Here is a 17,301-nt window from a genome sequence, read left to right on the forward strand (position 1 = left end):
AATGAGGAACTTTTGAATACAGAACTCTGTAACAAATGATATGTCATTAAGCTTCGTCACGTTTCATTAACGTTGAGAAATTGTGCAGTTGTAAAATGGTGAACTTTTGGCCGAACAGATTTCCAAGCTTTTGTTACAACTGGTGTACGATTAAGCTTCGTGTCGTTTTACCAACGTTGAGAAATTGTATAATTTTCGAACGGTGAACTTTCGAGTGAAAAGTACTCCGAAGCAAGACAAACCGTGTACATTAAACTTCGTGTCATTTTATTAACGTTGAAGGATTGTTATAACACCGTGTATTATAACTGTATAATGGCGAACTTTTCAATGAAGAGTTTCCTTGAGACAAGACATTAAGCTTCGTATTGTTTTACCGTAATATCGAAGAACTGTTTCATCAGATGTTTCCTTTGTGAAGTATAAATATAATATTACAATTTGCACAGTTTCTTGACGACAATCCAAATCTCTTATCTTGCAGAAACTCTTCAACTAAAATAACTAAATTAAGACGTTTTCAGTTACCTTTCGTTGGTATGCATAGCATAAATTTTCACGCGAATTCTATTATTGTAAATCACCAGAGAAATTTCGTAATGACCTGTTCCGCCAAGCTAATCATCTAACGTGTACAGATTAAATTACAGTAACCAGGGACGACTAAATTCTTTTATCTTGTTCCATTTATCTTTATGCTTCTTATCTTTTTAGTACACACCGAAACGTAACGCTCTCTTCCTTTTTCTCGCCATTTTTCTCGCTGTTCCAGCACTTCCGTCGCTTTACTCCGTCGTTCACAATAGTTTGGCATAATTTAGATACGTAGATCGATGCAATGATATTTCTAAAAATTTAATAAAGCACTAATGGCCAAAACAATTTACCAAAAACGTCAACTTCGTCGAATTAAATCGTTGTTCAGCAGCATAATATATATTTCTTTATAGAATTTTTCATTTTTTTCTCTTGAATAATGTTATAATTATGATATTTTTTATTCACTGTATATCGTATACTGTATTTACGATATATAAATTGCAATTTATCAATTAATCAATTGGAATATTGCGCGCGTGCTATCCGATTTGCAAAGGGCCTCGTTTTCCCGAATGTTTCGCGATTCGCATAAATTATTTATCGCCACGCAAATTATAAATATATATTTATGTTAATGATATGAATTTGTATAAATATTTCTCAAATCCTCGCCGACTGCTTAATGTTTAATCAATAAGCTGTCGAATTGCATCGGATTGATTAATTGGTATCCCGTGTCATTTTATTGTAGATACAAAATACCGGATCGTGTCCATTGATTTTTCGACTTTCGTTGATGGATGTGCTCGAAGGCGATATCCCACGCCCACGAGATAAATCTTCGCAAAGATCGTCCGTAAAGAGAAGGAAAGGAAAAGCTGAGAGTGGAAAATCGGCGAAGGCGGAGTTTGACGACAATCTGTTACCGAACGAGGAATTGGCGATATTCGGTGGAAACCTCAAACGATCCGAGGATCGTAGCAGTTTCTCTTTTTGGAATGTCGACGAAAACATGCAGTTGCTGGTCCCCGAAAGGAAAACGGTATGATAAAAATCTCATACGATTTCAATTGGAAATCTCTCTTTTATGCTTTCCATATAAAACTTTTTCTCCTGCCCATGTTCTAAGTGCGCTTGTTTTATTGAAAATTTACATAGACATGACTTCGACTTGGCAGCATTTTTCATGAGCGACAGATTTGACTTTTAAAGCATCAATCAATCAAAGTTTCGTATCTACCTTTTAAAGGTTTAATCCTTTCACGAAGAACACAGAATGATAAATTTAGAAAATAATTGTTTCTGCATTTCCAAGATTCTCTGTATCTCTGTAATCAGATACGGAAAATACGTACCTTATATCTCGTGAATGGAGCGCGGAGTTTTATCTTCCTTCAAATCCACTGAGATGTTATAGAATAGTGACGGAATTCGTAGGAATCGTATTTTATTATACAAACAAAAGTTTCACCGTTTGCTCATTTTTATTCTCATTCATATTGTTTCGGTTTCGAAGATTTTCTTAAAATATCATTTATTTGATACGTTCTACAATATAACATCGAGATAAATCGTAGAATGTCACTAATGACTGCAAGAATATCGCAAGAATACTAATTATTATAACCGCGGAAAAACAACAACGACGACATAATTCCAAATTGAAGGGATCGATTCGCTTGCGTACCTTCAAAGATTTCTACCTTTCTTAAAGCCTTCTGCTTTTAACGTCCAATTAAAACGAAATAAATCGATAAGATCGATGTTTCTAATTACAAAGAGTCCAATAATGCTTCAAGAATTTGTCTCTCGCGTTACAGGTGGAATTCGGTGTACGATTTCAACCTACTAGCGAGGGAAAGAATTCAGACGCGAAACAAAGCACGAAAACAACGCCAAGAGTGAAGAAAAAAGCCAACGCGAAGAAAAATGCGGACGAGCAGAAAGAAACGAACTATTGCCACGTGGCGATAGTGAAGCTTACGCTGGGAAGCTCCATATTGCTCGATTTTATAATAGTATGTTCGATGAGCTAGAAAGTTGTTCATTTTTATTTCAACAGACGCGAGCTTCGAATCGAGCAGTTTGAAGATCCCAGAAGCTCGCGCATTAATCGCCCGTATTCTCGTAGAAATTACTCGGAGAATTTATCGGTGCATTTTTCTACGCGGTTCCCTACTCGATTATCGATTGCTCGTTCTTCATATGTGCAAACGCATGATCACCTTCGATTATCCTTCAAATATTCACGAACATGTGCAGAATACTATGAATATCGTTGCTTGAGAGGAGATGAAAAATTCAAAAGTCATATAAATTGCATTCTGATCATTCTTTCGCAGATATTTAAAAAATTCAGGAACGCCTTAAGGGACACCTTAAAGAATAATTCATACACTCTGTAAGAAGTAAGTTTCTCAGTGTTCTTGAATTTCCTAAGATATTTTTTTTCAGTTCTTTGAAGTTCCATGATTTTATGAGTCTTCGTTGTCCCCTCAGCTTTCTTAACTTGTCACGTTTTTCAAGCGCTTTGCGCGTCCTTTTTCCTACTTTTTCCCTCGTTGTCTCGAATTAATTCGTTCCCTCGTCTACTACTTCCATTCTCTTCGCATTGCCGATTCCCCATTTCCTACTTTCCTAGCTTCCCTAATTTTCTGTTTCTTCTTTTCCATTCCCACTGGCTCCTTCTAATCTTTTATTTCTCGCTCCCACTTCTTACTTTTCTTCGTTCCCTAAATACCCATTCGTAACTTGTCCTGTCCCTCCAATCCCCCAAACCTTTTGAAAGTTGCCAAACTCTTCTACTTCTCCAACTCTCATTCCTTCGCTTTGATCCTACGTTTTACAGTTGAAACAAGAATAATCCACAGTTCAAAGGATTATCGAAGATTTAAAAATATCATTTTTATTGGCAGTGTACAACCCTTCGGCGCAATAATTCGCAATGAAACCCCGTGTTAGATATATTTTGCACAGTTTATTCGAATATTTACATGCAAACGCAGGCGTAAAAAATTGATACAATTTTATGGACGCTCTCCTATAAAATTAAACACGAAGAAAAATCATTTACATACAATCACGCTTCCTATCTGATCCAGTAGTCCGGTGCATGACTCTGCAAGACAATTTTGTCAAGCTTTCCATGGATAAAATATAACACCGCGATGACATAGTGTCGCGTATGAATTACACCACACGTTATTTCCATGTACACGACACGCTTTTCGCTCCAACAATGACTAACACGCGCATATATATGCATATACACAGACACATTCTTTTCAATTACATTCTGATCGCACAGATCCAAGCGAATCTATAATTAATTCGAACGGAAGGTTGTCGATCAATAGGTGTGTCATTAAGCTTCGCCACAGTTCATCGTCGTTAATTAGCTAATTAATTGAGTCTTCACATTCAGAGATCAAACTACAACGAAGCTTTTCATAGTCTACGTAACAATGAATGACATGTACGCATGAAGTTTTCGTGAGTTCCTAATGTCGACAAGATGGAATGCAAAGTTTCCTAAAATTTCTTATGGTTTAACAACGACCGTCGAATAATTTCTAAAGCTCTCTTCTAACACACCGAAGCATAATTTTGAAAATTACCGTTTCTTCCCCACGAGATGAACATTTGTCGGATCATTCCGTAAGTAATGCCGTTCTTTAATTTGTGCGGTGAGATTACAAGGCGATGTGCTGTTTCACTTTAAAGACAGTTGTTGGAGAAGATTGCAAAGAATACTGAATTAAAATGGAAGTTTGTTTTACCGCGATAACGTTTAGTCGCACGCAGCAAAAATAACACTAGATTACTTAGAGAATTTGGAAGACCGGTGATTTAAAAGGGGAAATTTGTTTCATCGTGGCAAAAGATAAATTTATTTATTCCAAAAATACTTTAAAACGTGCAAATGCAACGGAGGATTAATTTTAATTCGGTTATATGTAACGCAATTGAATATTTTACGCGGAGATTATTTCAGTTTTCCAGAAGACGAGTTAAAACGTCACTAAAAACAATCGACGATATTATTCGCGAATGAAGTATGAAAACCGAGAAGTTCCCATGTATCAGCGGATCAAAATTACATTACTTGTGGAATGACGTTATGCCTAATCGTATGATGAAAACTGTATTGTAGGAATCTTCGTATCCATTAGCTAGGATCTAGAACGACGAGGAATTAAAATGGCGAAAATTTCAATTCCTACATTATGATACAATTTGCTAAAGTATATTCTATAGATCAACCGCAATTAAATTACGTAGAGAATTCACGTACAGTGCTTTACAGTTAATTAGCGATTCTTTTTCCCATTGGTCGAAAATCAGCGAAGATTTTCAGTCGATAGCTAATACACTTAAGTCGAATTAATCTACAATTATCGATGTAACACGGGGGCTGTGTGATTCTGAGCGAAATTTCGTCTCCACCCGCATCTCTTTTTCACAGCGCATTTGTATATTGTTTAAAATTACTCCGTATAGTATTCTTTATGGAATTTTATGCGATTGCTGAGAAAATTCGAAGCCTCTGTGACGATAAAGATTATTTGTATACTTACAACGTATATACTTATATATGTACAACTAAGTGATAGACACATCAAATTACATCGTCTTGATGAGCGTTTTTCTGGAAAGAATTTACCCTGCAAACTTCACGAACGTGTTTAGTTCCCAACTGTTTCATTCGTAATTCACGATAATTTAAAAACTAGTGTTCGACGTGAGAGGAAGTTCTTTCGATCAATTTGCGAATTTACTTGCAATGTCAGAAATTTAACAAGGTTCGTTACACCACTTGTACCGCTTCACTATAACAATCCCAAACCAGAGATGTTCGTCTGAAAACAACTGAAACAGATAATTTTCTCTGACACGTTTATAGAATTCATAAACGAATGAAAAATTCTATACATCCAATTAGTCAATAATACATGTAAACAGATACGAATGATAATGTTTATGCGATTTTCGCAAACATCTGTCCACTTTGCGACGAAAAACTTGCCAATCTACCTGTATAAAACTTTCAATTAAACCTCTCGACCGAAGAAACAAGCAAACAGGAATTAATCAATATCCAATTTCGAGGCTTTCGTGTGCGAGGCTTGCCAATAGAATTTACGGAATCTCTGATAACGAGCAATCTTTGCATCTAAAGAAATATATCGGCCATTTCCCAAAGAAAGATTCCGGAAAAAATTCAACGCGAAAGCCTCGAACATTTCGTTGAATAATTTTTTCAAAACGAATATCATGTCCTATCTAAACTCCCTCATAGCAATTCTCAGCATCTGTACACTTGAGCAATGCGACGCTTCGCGAAGTAATCGCGAAATAATTGCGAAATAATCGCGAAAAAATCGCGGAATATGGTTTTGAAATTCGCACACGAGTCTTTGAAAATAATAAACCTGAATAGCAACGTCTTCCTCGGTTAGGAACTATTGGAAAACACTTGGCTTCTGCTGCATTTCTTCGTGGCCTGTTCTGTGGTGCTTCTTTGGTTGGTTTTACCTGTGGAAGAGCTGCCTCGACGTGGGCCGGGCACGGCGAAATAATCAAGTCCATCTGAAAGCAAATGGGACGCAGAGGGACGAGTATTAGAGAGAAAATCCGTTGCTCGCGGAATTTCGAGGTCTCTCGTGATCGTTCGATCCACCGAGCTCCGAAAAATCTGCTATGGTTATTGTTGAAATTTACCGTCAAAGGATTATGGGTTCTTCCAGTGGAAAAGTATCGAGTGGGACTTGATCGAGATTTTTTCTTTGGAATCTTGTTTCATCTTTGGGATTTTCGATGGAGCTAATACAATCGATGGGTTATCAAGGTTATCAATGGGTTGTGAATTCTTCTAGCTTCACTTTTGGAATCTTGGACGATTCGAGGAAATTTTGATGGAATTAAAATGTATGTATATCGGAGATGGATTATGGATTCTTGTAATGAAAAGATCGATCCAAATTTCTCATTTGCCTTTTCGAATGATCCTCGGAATTTTTTATACGATTGGGATAAAAACTTAGATAACTGTTATTTAGATACTGTACATGAATTAAATTATGAATTTCAATTAAATTATGAAAATCAACTGCATTAAGTTAGACGGCGATGCGGAGATCACGAAGACTACGTTAGTTTTGCTTTAGAAGGGACAAAATGAGGCCAAGTTTAGCAACGATCAGCTGAAAACAAGCTCGCATGCTGCAACCAAAATTTGAGAGATGGATTAAAGAAAAGAAAGCATAGAAAAGAACGTGAGATAATTTAGTTGATGAGAACGTCGATGAATCAGAATTGCTCGAGAAGTGGGAACAACGTCGGTTCATGAGAGACCGATGTAGACATCGTCGATCGATGAATTCTTCAAACCTTCTGCTAGAAATTTTGTTTCAAATTCTCGTACGTAATTACATTATCATTCATCAAACTTATAAAGATTAAGCAAACGTAAAGCTTTACGTATGTACAATAAAATCTTAAACCTGACTTTTATTAAATCTACTTTATGTAATTATAATAAAATTATTCAAAAAAAAAAAAAAAAAAAAAAAAAAATCCACGACTAATACAATAAAATTTTATATTCATATTGAATTCTATTAAATTTATATTTAATTATAAAATTTATTCGTTCATATATCTCGTTCACATATCACAAATAATAAAAAAAAAAAAAAAAATACTGAGAAACATTTGTTTGACATAATAATGTAACACGTAATTTTTTCACATTTTTTCCAACATAACATTCGTGAACAAAACAAAAGATTCGTATTATTCAATAGAAAAGACAGAACCGACGACATTCTTCCACGCCTTTCCAACCCTCTGCCTTCGATTTTTAATTGAAGCGTCTAATAATCAGCGAGATGCATTTAAACATCGCGAAAACGTCTTTCATTGACTGTTCGATTTACCTAGAGGGAATCGTGCTTCTAGCCAGAGTTTCATCGTAATTATACGATATTTCGGATGCTCGTGGACAACGATGTTTGCCAAGCTGTTTATCATGGACGTATCACGGCCGGACTACGGGATGGTTGTCGGTCGAGTTTCGATACTTTGAATCCCCGAACGAGTTTCGTGTCCACCTGAATCACGCGTTTAAAACAGATTGATATTTTCTCGCACGAATAGCGCGTAATGAAATTTTGCCTCGGGAATCCACTAAAAATGGCGCATTGATCGTTAATCCCGGTTAAATCTGTAATTTCTTAATTTCTTTTTATCACAAGAAATCATTATTTGTTAGTTCCATTAGAAAAGAAAGAATATGTTCGAGGGAAACGTAAAGATCGAATGTAGCTGTTTCTTCGTTTTTTACTGTTTGTTAGTTACGAATAAAACAGGAAAGCTTTAAGAGAGAAGATTGAATTTAATTCTTCTGTACTTCTTATCAAAGGGGAATATCCTTTGAATCTGTAATTCTCTTGCTGTTTATTAAAAGGAGTCATTACCTATTAGTTTCATTAGGAGGAAGCATACCTTGTGGGTGAAGGTAAATTTTTCCCTCGTTCCTCATAAGAGAGGAAATTAATTATCACTTTCATAAGAAAGAGGAAACGCCAAAAGTGAAAATAAAAACCGAATTCTTTCTCTGTATCATTTATCAAAGGAGAACGTTATTTATTAATTTTACCCGAGAAAAAACTCCTTGCCCTTTCACAAAAAATTCTATTCCATGATTAACATACCTGATAAAATAAGAAATTTTAATTTTCAACGTTTTGTAAACCGTCTGAACTAGTTGTTTAACGAATAAGAAAAATCAAAGTGATGTTAAGTACCAAGGACGTGTTTATCGTGCTTAATGGCCGGAACGTGGAGAATGTCCGATCGCGTTACGACATGCGAAAAACCGGAACGACGATTTTGTTCAATCATGTACAAGCAATTCTCTCGGAAACCAATTCACTTTTGGGCGTCCTTCTAATTTCCCGAATTCGTAAATCTTCGGTTCGGGGTCGAGCACGCGTAAAATTATTTTACGGTTCGCGCAAACCACGACTGTTCGGTGTTTCGCCAAAATTCACGAGCAGTTGGCCACTCGTATATTGAATTTTATAAGCTTATCGAAAGCAGTATGAAAGCACGATAGGTAACCAAGCTTCCCAAGTGAATAAAAATGATTAGGTCGAATTATTGAATTTTGAAATGGAAAGTTCGGCAATTTAAAGATTCAAAGATATTTGTAACTTTGCAGAAATATACAATTACTGACGGAAGTATCCCAACACTTACGGCAAACCTTACGAATTTTATTATATTTGTATATTTTATGCGTTATGCGAAACTTTCAGAAATTTCAAGCTCGTATCATCGTTATTATATTGGCAAAATTAAAAATCTGAGCTTTCCTTTCGTATCGTTTGCTGGAGCAAAAATGGCTTTGTTGCTAGTGTCGCTAATACTACTAAAAATATTTGTCTTGTTTTCCTGAAGCCTTTCTCTCATCAGGTTCTTACACGTACATTGCATATTCATAGTATCACATTTTTTATATTATTTCAATTTTAATACACGTACTTGAGCCTAATTAATCAGTAAAGACAATAGCATGCAAGTACTTTTCACAGCCGCCGTACGTTTCTACAGTTTCACATATGACATATTTGTGATTCTTCAGATTTCGATCGTGTTTTTAATAGTACGTCGTGCTTTGTACATTTCGCCAAAATTCCAGTTCACTTGCTCAAGGTAGACCTGAAACTGTCTTGGAATGTTCACGAAGCGTTGGAACAAAACGCAACGTTCTACTAAAAACACTTTCGCAACTCTAAGAACTACAAATCTGAAATCTAAAAAAAAGTTTGAAATATCTTTGGATGTTCGAGTTGCCGGACTTGCCTCGTTAATTAGAAGAAAAGGACTCGTTCTTTCTGGAGTAATTGTTTCTAATCGGCGTATCGATCAAGCGAAACATTTGGATAGAAAAGTACAGACCATTCGCGGAACAGAATCACAGCCTGGCGACCAGGGTAAACGTCTTTCGAGCCTGGAATCACGCGATTAAGCGTAGATAGTTATAGTTTTCGAAAGGTCTACCGCTTCAGAGTATGATATATATTAATCCAAAACAATCTGAAATTTAACAGTGATGTTTAAACAGATGTTTTTTTTTTTTTTTTCGAGCAAACCTGTCGCTTCTTCCACGTCACGTAAAAGAGCCGAAGAAAGAAGAGAAGAAAAGAACGCCGGAATGTCGCGTAGATTTGCATCGGACCTGCGTACCTGATACTGGTCGTCCTAGTCTGGCTGAGGCTTGGATGCCGTCTTACAGGTGCTCTGTAGCCTCTTCTGGAACAACAGATCCACCAGCCGCCACAGGCCGCCGATAGGAAACTCTCTCTGAAGTGTTTTGACATAAATCCGTATACGATCGGATTTATGCAACTGAAACACAATGTGCTTAGAATGAAATATCCGGCAACTATTGTAGCATAATACAGTAACTGGAAAGTGGATGAACTTTATCCTATTAACCGGGAAATACGAGTTAAGTCCATGATGTTTGAGTAATAGTTTCGTTATGTGTTTAGACATGTAAAATTGATCTGGAATTATTGTTGAAATCGGTCTTTATTATTTATTTTTAATTTTATAGTTATAGAAGTTTTATCGTCAAACTTATTTAACAGATTAATACAATAAATGAATATACAGTAAGTCGACAATTTAACGAGAATAAAAATCTGCGTGGATGGTGAAAAAATTGAGCGAACATTTATGCGTGCAAAGTTTCAATAGGATTTAGAGAATATATAAGTAGATTAGGACGCGTGAGGTCAGACAGTTTGACTGCGCGTGAAAGGATTATGTTTTATGGATGCGCTAGCTCTCAAAATTTAAATGAAATGAAATTAAATTATAATCGCGTTAAGTAATATTCTGATAAAATGGAATTTATTTCAAAATCCAGTTTTATTTTTATGACATATTCTTTCATTACTTACATTTTCCTATATTTCATATTTTTTTATTCGTCCCATCATCCGTTTCGATGGAAATCTGGTTTTCACTTTAGTGAGACATTCCTTATAATAAATCGCTGCGACTATTAACAATTTTTAAACAAATAAATAAATAAATAACGAAAAGTTTAATTAGAGAAGAATGCTTCAGCGTCGAAATTGAGAAAATAAAGATTCGTCCGATCGAATAACTTAAAAAGTGTAGTTTGTCATCGCTAATATTACTTAGCGTTTAAAGCGTTTTTTTCGTAGTAACGATAGCAAGTGACGAAGAAGTATGTCAGGAAATTACAGATCGTTACTCGGTGTTAATGTAACAGGAGGAGCAATTTTCTCGCGGCATGAATCGTTGCACACGTGAATTATTATGTTAACGAAAAGTTATTACGTCAAGAACAACGATTGCGTCTGGACAATGACTATTATCTAAACGGGACACATTGGCTCTCAGAAACGAAAATTGACAAGGAAGGATATTAGTTAAATTTTTTTATTATTTATTGCTCTCGTAATAACTCTTGGAGCAACGTGTGATATTGAATAGCAAACGAACGGTACTTTTCGTAATTAAATCAGCATTATTGCAGCTGAAAAGCTTGACATCACTTGTTTGATGAAAAACGAGCATGGAAATTTTAATGAAAAATGAGAATGTACGTTGGGGATTTAAAAGTAATCTGACTAAAATCGTTGTTATTGAAATCTGTTTTTGCTATTAATTGTCAGTTTTTCAATTATAGAAATTATGTGATTAAATGACAACTTGTTCAACAGATTAATGGAATAATATATTTTAAATTACTACGTACAGGGATCACAGGGGTGAAACGTGACAATCATTGGAGACATACAAATGAAACAAAAGGGCAGTGAAAAATACCTACTTGCAAATGTAATACCCTAATAAGGATAAAACATAGAGAACTACATACATTATTTTTTAATTGCTTTCCATTTATAAGCTGTGAATGTTAGAAGCGATTCCAAACTGTTTAGCGACGGTATACCTTTCTTTGTCTTCGTAATCCCTAGAGTGAAAGAAATATAATACCATATCATCTTCTTCAAATATTTAATCTTGCTACGATCTTTCAATTTTTAAATATTTCAATCTTCTTCCCATTGCCATTACCAAATGACGAAAGATTCATAAAGTTTTAAAAAGATATTCAACGTAAAATTAAAACCAGAAACCATACGTACCATTGGCCTTATTTAATATTTCCTTTAAGGATAGAAAAATAAAATTGGTTCGAGAATAACCGAAAGAAGCAGAAGCTTTATCGTATTCAAAGTTACTCGACTCGTAACAATTTATATGTTTCTTAAAATATAAAACGAAAGACTGAAAGAATCGTAGGAAATGCATTTAATCGCTCTCGAAACTTCTTCTCAGCGAACTGCCGCTTAGTCACTCAAGGGTTTAATCCACCTTCCGTCTGTGAAAATAGACGAGGAAGCGCAAACACTTATATACGCGTCTCTAATCATCTGTGTTAACTCAACGACGAAATTAAACAAAGCAGGTTAAGAAGTTACTCGAGTGCAACGAGTAGAAGGGTCGGCAAGTTGTTTTCTTTAACAGGCTAATTTAATGAATGCATAAGAGCGACGCACCGACGTCTAGTAAAGTGTATAACCTTGTCCACATACCTGTTAAAATAAGCCATCAGCTGAAAAGCTGTGTTCAGGTGTTTGTACGTGCCAACTTTTATGCGTGGCAAATATCCGTAAGAGGTAAGCATATTGTCCACGAGAATTGGACCCCAGCAAATGACAAACAGCACCACCACGGCGACCAACATTTTCACCACCTATCAACATAATTTTGTTATTTGGATGCGACAGGCTCCTTCCGTTTCAGTCTTTCGACAGTACAGTAACTCAAATAATACGAAAGGAGAAAAATATGATAAATAGACTGCTGATCTTGATATGGGAAATTTGGAAGTTCAAAAATGCAAAGTATTTAGTGGCTAAGACAAATCTACATTTACCTTTCATTTCTTAAATTATGTTCGGAAATAAATATAAATTTGTACAAATATCAGCGCTCCAATGACGAAGTTGATACACTGTCAGTCAGTTCTACGCTAAAACTACCATTTCATTTAATTTCCAGATTAAATACACATTTTATCATACTCTTGAATGTTTACAAAACATAAATAACATCAGAGAGGAAGAGCGTGTGTCATACAGACTTTATCTCAGAATATCTCAAAATCAAATAGTTGAGGAATAAACATATCGATCTGCACTGTTTGTAGAACCAGGAAAGTAATAACTTTTGGGTAATCACTGTCTTATCCTTTCTCTCCTTTTTCTTCCTGTTCGATCGAGTCACGATTCGAAGCGAACTCGCTCTTTCAAAAGTTACCAGTTCGTCCTACATTCAGACCCTTTTAGCCGTCACTTAAGACAAACGCGGGTTACCTACTTTGGATGAATTTTATTTCTCCTTCAACAATAGATACGGCTTCTTGCCAATTGTTTTCGACCATCTTCCAATCTGGCGATCAAAATCTTATAAACTTAATGTGAATTAATCGAAGTCGATCGAGGACAGAGAGAATCACGTTCTCGTTAAATTTAATCGAATTCTCCGTTTGCACACTTTTCCGTTCGCTCCTTTCGTGCATTCAAAATTAAATAGATCTAGCGAGTGGCGAGCAGCGACTAAGAAAAATCCTGGTATTGTGGCTACCTTTTACCAGGGATCTGTTGCACAAAAATCTGCTACACAGTAATATCGATGAATTGACAAATCGAAAATTATATACAGCAATTTTATATCACACAGAATGATCGAGTGACTGATAATTTGTAAAATTTAAATTCTTTTACTACCGAAATTACTATTATGGAAAGGGATTTCACTAACAATGTTAATTTGATACCGCGGGAGAACGTGGGTTATTTTCTTACTAAACGCGGCTCGTAATAATTCGATAAAAGAAATTATCGAATTTCAAGAAACTAGGCGAAATGCGACGTCGTTAGCATGAACGGAACGTTTATTCCATTCCGATTTGGCCCGAAAGCGCTGCTTGAGATGCATAATAATTACCATTTGAATCAGAGTGTCAGCGGTTTGCATATGCAAATTGTCTTTTATGAAACGAATGGAGAATATCGGACTTTTATGAGCGAGACAAATTTCTTGAATGATAGTTTCATTTCGCGTCGCGACTCCATAAATTTTATGGTTCGATTACTTTCGATTCAAGAACATTAACGACGTTAAATAAATTGCTTAAATAGATTCTCGAAATTTCGAAAAAATGTTATTTTAAAACTCCCCTCGCGTTTTCTCGAAGTCATCCTTTTTAACCTAAAGTCGCAAGGAATAGATGGTTACATAAAGTACATATTCGATATTTCCGACATCTTAAAGAAATATTCTGACTCTTGTTTCGCATGAATCTTTCAACGGAAGAATACTTTTTCAGAAGAATTTCACGAACGTTTACTTAATATTCTATGAATTCCTATCCTCATTCTTCGGAATAATCTTATCAAGTTCTCTAGTCGAGTGAAGATCTTTACGAGTAGATGCTTCAAGCGGATAAATATACATAGATTGGGTACGATATTTGACAGCAAACGTAATAAATCTGATGTTCAATTACAAATCCTACCTGTCTTATCGTTCGAGATTCCTCTTCGGTCTGGCCATCCTCTCTCTGGGCACGGCGACTATTTCTTACGCTCTGCTTCTGTGTCATTGGTATGGATTCCGCATCCACGTTTGCTGGATTCAGTCTGCAACATTAAGGAAAGGAAAAAAGAAAGAATAAAAAAATGTTTGTGATTACGGTAGAAAGTACGATATATTCCACTTCTATAAATTGTTCTTCGCAGAAAGCACCTTTTCCAGCGGAAAACATCTCCCTTTGCTAAATTTCTCCCTTTCACACGTTCGAGGCATCTTTTACTTGCAAACTATTTTATTTCACTCTTTTGCTGGTGCAATTCCTTTAACCACGATCTTCCTGGCGACACAAAGGTGCTTCGTAACCAGGGAAACGCAGATCGTGCGTGTCTCTACGACCGTTCCGGAACTCAGAATTACCATACCATTCAAGCGTGGCTCACGTCGAATCACGAGACCGATAAACCGACACGTATAAACGTAATTCTCCGATAGACACTAAGATACCAGACGGCAAATCGAATCGTGTCGTATCTGCAGTAATCGCTGTACTGGAGAGACAATACGCATTCAAGGTAACTTTAAAGAGGATATCGTGAATTATAGTGGAAGTATTCAGTTAATGACTTTAACGTTAAGCGAACGATTAACAGTATCGCAGAAGTCATTGAAACGAAAGAAATTGCAGTGTGAAAGAGGAGAAAATACAAAGAGGAATTATTTATTTTCTGATGTACTTTTTTCCTTACAGAATTGCAAATTCCGCATATAATAAACAGGTTGACAGGCCAATGAACAGTTGGTAATTTATTGAAGTAGAATTCCGTTTATACGAATTACTTCTATTTATCTAAACTCTATTCATCGGAATGACATTTTACGCAGCTCTTAATTAAAATAGAATTCTCCTTTTATACGAACTCCGTTTATTTGAACGAAATTTTAGTTGTGCAGCATGTGATTAAAATGAAATCCTGCAGGCTGATTCCACTTATTTGAACGTAAATTCCTATTATATATTATAATGAAACTTACTAGATTTGTAATAACGTTGTTTTTGATAAAACAAATTGTCTTGTCAAAAACGTAAAACAAAATTACCTTTTGGTGTTTACGCGAACGTTTTGTTTCCACGTGTCTCTAATAAGCTCGACGGATAAAGAACGACGAACAACGACGAATTCACAGCGTTTCGATCGATAAAAGGATACCGTGTCATAAATTGCGATCGGAAAATAGGACTGGCAATACAATTTTTTCAATAGGTTAAACGCTGGACCGAGCTGGCAATTTTGTGGAACGAAACAATAGGATTACTTCACACTGCAGCTGAATTTTCAAAAGTGGAAACTTTCCAAAGCTATTTTCATAAAAATTCTCCGGCCGACATAATTGAAAATACTCTTTAATATTGTCTGAATCATTATTATATTCAGCTCTTTTTGTAAAATTTTTAATTACATTGAAACTTTCTCGTGATAATTAAAAATTTATTACGGTCTACTTTCGAATATTTCTACTGCATACAATCAGCATTTTATATTCCATTGTGATAGACATATTAATAGAAATATGCTGCACTTAACAATGACTCCTTTCTTTAGGGCTCGAGAAAAGATAAACGTTATTCGATGCAGAATTTTTGTCTCGAGGATATAGAACGAAGAGAAATTATCATGCGAATTATCTATGTGGAATAAATTTTGCCGAACATTTCATCGTTTTTACAACTCTGCATAGTAAATAAACTATTGAGAAATTATTTCCAGAAAATACTATTTTAACGCTGAAACAATAGAAAAATGCAGAGGTTATTCATACCTCTCATTGACATTTGAAAATCAAAATACGAGATTGCAAGTGATTCATAGTATCTTCTATTAAAAACTGTCGCAATAAGCAGTGTATTATATAATGAAAGAGCGAAGTTTTTTTTCAATGTTATTTTCTAAGGCGTAACAGTGGTGCGTCGATATTTCGGAATCAGAAAACTTTCACAATGTTACTCTGTAAAGTGCATTTGCTTTTCTACCGCGGAGAAAATACGTGACAACTGACATGACACTGACGTGTATACAAACTTACAGCTACTTTTAGGCATCCAACAGATAAATTTATACACGAAATGCATAAAACAGTATGCAGATGAAAAATAGAATGGAGAAAGCTATTACAGAGTCGATCAATGTTTTATAAATTTATACAAAATTATCATTTTCATTCGTACTCGTGTGCGCGTTTGTTTCAGATTGAATGTTCATCGATATTCATAAAAAAAAAAATGATAAAAAATGACAAGTATAAAATTTCAAGGTCACATGATCATTAATCAATCCATTCCATCATATTTTTGAATAATTGTACAAATATTTCATTATATAAAAATGTAGATAAGTGTTTACAATTTTATTTTACGATTCTGATTATGCATGTTTCTACGTAGCTGATTTTTAAATGAAATAAATCAAAATACGAAGCTAAATACGAAGCTAAATACGAATAAATCAAAAAAAGCTGCCTGTGGATTTTAATGCAAGCAAATAAATCTGATGGAAAACGAATGAAAAATAAATACGAGAAAAGTAATCTGGGCATATTTGTTAAAAAATTCTAATGTATAATAAATAGAGAATAAAGATAAAGACTCTCTAACCAAGAATTACATACTACATAAACCATAAAACGTTACTAATTTACAAAGCTAAATATGAACCCGAGAAAGGAAAACTTATTTCGATCATGAATCACTGAATTTGAAAGTGACAGTGAATATATAATAGAACACCACTGATTAGCATTACAAAGTCAGGAATCAAGCGGAGATTTCAATTTTCGATGCGTTCCATTATGGAATATGTAATAAAAGTCAGCATCGATAACGGATCATACTGTCAGCGAATATTACGCGAATCCTAATCGGTCATCTTTAGTGGAAACGGATCTATAGAAATGGAAATCTTAAAAACTATATTTCATAGGAAGAGATGAATTTTATTAAAATCTATCGCGTTGTTCTATCGTTCTTTCCTTCGTTTTTCTTTTTTTCATCAATGTGAATAAAATGTCTGAATACCGAAATACACGACTATCGTGTTATGCTATTATAAAATGACA

At 35.1% G+C, this 17,301-nt stretch overlaps 1 protein-coding gene across 6 annotated transcripts in view; it reads right to left on the bottom strand.

Annotated features, from left to right (window-relative positions):
- Positions 1 to 3,497: 3,497 nt before the first annotated feature.
- LOC139992904 (QRFP-like peptide receptor) overlaps positions 3,498 to 17,301 on the bottom strand; it is a 76,810-nt gene continuing 63,006 nt past the window's right edge. For 2 of the 6 annotated variants that reach the window (XM_072014202.1, XM_072014201.1), the window contains exons 7-11: positions 14,174 to 14,297; positions 12,186 to 12,346; positions 9,793 to 9,954; positions 9,505 to 9,556; positions 3,498 to 6,129 (exon numbers count right to left, since the gene is read on the bottom strand). In XM_072014202.1, the coding sequence (XP_071870303.1) occupies positions 5,824 to 6,129; positions 9,505 to 9,556; positions 9,793 to 9,954; positions 12,186 to 12,346; positions 14,174 to 14,297 (805 nt within the window). In that variant the 3' untranslated portion in view covers positions 3,498 to 5,823. Of the gene's footprint in view, positions 6,130 to 7,478; positions 7,653 to 9,504; positions 9,643 to 9,792; positions 9,955 to 12,185; positions 12,347 to 14,173; positions 14,298 to 17,301 lie in introns of those variants that run through there. The other 4 variants (XM_072014204.1, XM_072014205.1, XM_072014207.1 and 1 more) reach the window with 4 other exon arrangements.

This window comes from Bombus fervidus, chromosome 12 (genome assembly GCF_041682495.2).
Source record: "Bombus fervidus isolate BK054 chromosome 12, iyBomFerv1, whole genome shotgun sequence".
In the NCBI taxonomy this organism is placed as follows: domain Eukaryota; kingdom Metazoa; phylum Arthropoda; class Insecta; order Hymenoptera; family Apidae; genus Bombus; species Bombus fervidus.